The 3405-nt window shown below is 45.2% G+C and overlaps 1 protein-coding gene across 1 annotated transcript; it reads left to right on the plus strand.

Annotated features, from left to right (window-relative positions):
- Positions 1 to 335: 335 nt before the first annotated feature.
- Positions 336 to 3405, plus strand: LOC129191475 (extracellular calcium-sensing receptor-like). Its single transcript, XM_054794852.1, has 7 exons — positions 336 to 342; positions 388 to 538; positions 617 to 902; positions 991 to 1809; positions 1979 to 2200; positions 2286 to 2409; positions 2483 to 3405. Exons 1-7 carry the CDS (start codon positions 336 to 338, stop codon positions 3403 to 3405), a joined length of 2532 nt encoding a protein of 843 aa, XP_054650827.1.

A 3405-nucleotide genomic window follows, 5' to 3' on the forward strand; every position in this document is an offset into this window, starting at 1 on the left:
ACGTGTAAAGTGAGCACTGGGGCAGTAATTAAAAAATGAAGCTGAGCTCCAATTTTTGCCTTTTGTCTTTTCTACTTCTATTTGGTGATTAGTGATGTACGCCTGAAAACATACCATTTAAATATGTTTGGTATTCTTCCTTTAGTATCTTTAGCCATAGGCAGCTCTCTTTTTTGTGTGTGTATCCCGTGTGCACATTGGCGACCAATGTAAGATAGCTGCGCTCTATGGGGATTAAAGTCACTGGTTGTGAAGTGAACAACTACTGTATTTGCTTCCATCACAGTGGCTATAAGAGCAGGTTCTTCGTCTCTCTTGTATCATGTAGAACAAACATGCTGGGTAGAACAATACTTTTGTCCTTGTCTATTTTGCACTTTGACCCAGCGTGTGGCTGTAAGGTATTTGGCCGGTTCAACATGCCTAGTCTTCTTAAGAGAGGGGACATAATGATCGGAGGCATTTTTCCTGTGTCTAACAAAGAGCTAGCCAGCTTCTCTACGTTTGAGAAGGAGCCTTCTGGAATCAAATGTGCAGGGTAAGTTTAATAACATCTGACATACACACACATGCTCTTGTTTTTCTCATCCTATGTGAATTACAAAAACCATTTTAGGTTTGACCTGCGAGTTTTTCGATGGACCCAAGTGCTGGCATTTGCAATTGAAGAGATCAACAAAGATCCCGTGCTCCTGCCAAACATATCACTGGGATACAGGATCCTCAACTCATGCGCATCTCCTACTAACACTTTACGTGCTGCGCTAACACTGGCTGGAGGAGAAGAAGAGACAGACCCTGGCATGTCTTGTCTCCCGGCCATATCTGCCCTAATAGCCGAGTCCGGATCGTCCCAGTCTCTGGCTGTGGCTGGGACACTCGGACCGTTCCAAGTACCAATTGTGAGCTCTTCAATTTGTTCCTTTGTTATTGCTCTGCCGTATCTGAAGCATATCTGAACATTTCTGTATAATCTCCATTGTCTTGTAGGTGAGCTACTTCTCAACATGTGCCTGTTTAAGTGACAGGTCAAAGTATCCAACATTTTTTCGAACAATTCCCAGTGATTATTTCCAAGCAAAAGCTTTGGCAGCGCTGGTCAAACACTTTGGCTGGCGGTGGATTGGAGCCATACAGTCAGACAATGACTATGGGCGTCAGGGGGTCCTCGCCTTTAAGAAAGAGGTTAAAGAGTTTGGGGTTTGTATTGCATTCGTTGGGACAATTCTGCGCACACACTCTACGGAAAAGATCAAGGCTGTTGTTAAAATGATCAAACAATCAAGTATTAAAGTTATTCTTGCTTTTGTGCCCGAGGGCGACTTTTACCCTTTAATGACAGAAGTGGTTAAACAGAACATCACAGGGATCCAGTGGATCGCCAGCGAGGCCTGGATAACAGCTCCCCGACCCTCCACGCCGGAAATCTACCAAGCCTTCGGTGGGGCTCTCGGTTTTGTGGTGCAGAAGATGGCCATTCCTAAGCTGAAGCCGTTTCTCACGGGCATCAACCCTTACAAAGATGCAAGTGCTGCTTTTGTGAGGGAATTCTGGAACATTATGGTGGGCTGCAAAGCTGTTTTACCTGAGGAGCAGGCAGGTGACTCACATGACACATGCACAGGCAATGAGACATTAATGAACTCCCAGGATGTTTTCTTCAATGTCACCCAGCTCAGGGTGTCCTATAATGTGTACAAGGCAGTTTACGCCATTGCACATGCACTGCACCACCTGCTTTTCTGCAAAGCTGTTGGTGAAAAAACAGCACGGCCATGTCTGAACATTGCAGACGTTCAGCCAAAACAGGTGAGCGCAAAAACTGCTATTTCAATCAGTGCTTGCATGGGTTTCCTTCAGAATCTCCTCCTCCAAAAACATGTATATTAGGTAAAATGAAGACAAAACACAGTCAAAATGTGAATGACCACTTGCCCTAAATCAGCTTACACAGACTTTTGTCTTTGCTTTTTCTGAGGTGACTGATCACCTCCAAAGGGTGAGCTTTAAGAATCAATTTGGTGATAACGTCTTCTTTGATGAAAATGGCGACCCACCGGCTTCTTATGACCTCATCAACTGGCAGCTGAAAGACGGGCAGGTCCAACACGTCACACTGGGCCACTTTGCCTCGACTGTTAACGGCAACTATGAGCTGAGCATTCGAGAGGGGGAGATAGTTTGGAGGACTGGCAAAATGGTGATCCAGTATCTGTTTTTATTCATGTTTATGGCTCAGCTGTGTACCTAATCACATTTAATGGATTGCCTTTCTAATTCCTCAGGTTCCGATATCGGTGTGCTCTGTGGAATGTCCGCTGGGGACCAGGAAAGCTCAAAAAAAGGGAGAACCTATCTGCTGTTTCGACTGCATCCCGTGCGCTGATGGCACTACAGCCAACACAACAGGTGTTTGCATCAACACGTGTTCTACTCATCCAGCACCAGTTCAGAAACACAACTCAAACTTTGCTGTCAACAGGTGCGGTAGACTGCACACCCTGTCCAAAAGAGTTCTGGTCCAATGAGAGGAGGGACAAGTGCATTCCAAAAACAATAGAGTTCTTGACTTATCATGAGCCAATGGGCATAGCTCTGACTGTTGTGTCCCTGCTGGGGGCCTCTCTGTCAGTGACCACCATGCTCATCTTCCTCTGTTACAGAAACACACCAGTCGTAAAGGCCAGCAACTCTGAGCTGAGCATCTTCTTATTGGTTTCGCTCTTTTTGTGCTTTCTCTGCCCCCTCACGTTCATCGGCAGACCCACAGTGTGGACATGCATGCTGCGCCACACAGCCTTTGGAGTGACATTTGCTCTCTGTATTTCCTGCGTCTTGAGCAAAACTATTGTGGTTGTGACGGCTTTCAAGGCCTCCTTTCCAGGCAGCAAAGTAGCGGGAAAGTTTGGTCAGACGCACCAACGGGTCATAGTTAGCTTTTGCACTCTCATACAAATATTAATATGTGTGCTTTGGCTAAAATTAAGCCCGCCCTTCCCCGCCATGGTTTTCAGATACAGTAATAAGAAGATTATTTTAGAATGCAACACCGGCTCTGAAGCGGCATTCTACGCTGTGCTGGGTTACATAGGTTTTCTCTCAATTATATGTTTGATTCTGGCATTTCTGGCAAGAAAGCTGCCTGATAACTTCAACGAAGCCAAATTTATCACATTTAGCATGTTGATCTTTTGCGCAGTCTGGATCACCTTCATCCCAGCATATGTCAGCTCTCCTGGGAAGTTCACTGTTGCTGTGGAGATATTTGCCATTTTGTCCTCAGCTTTCAGTTTACTACTCAGCATCTTCGCACCCAAATGCTACATAATACTAATTAAGCCAGAAAAGAACACCAAAAAGCATGTCATGGGAAAAATGTTTAATATAGGTCAATGGAGGTTTTAA

Source organism: Dunckerocampus dactyliophorus, chromosome 12, assembly GCF_027744805.1.
Source record: "Dunckerocampus dactyliophorus isolate RoL2022-P2 chromosome 12, RoL_Ddac_1.1, whole genome shotgun sequence".
NCBI classification, from domain to species: domain Eukaryota; kingdom Metazoa; phylum Chordata; class Actinopteri; order Syngnathiformes; family Syngnathidae; genus Dunckerocampus; species Dunckerocampus dactyliophorus.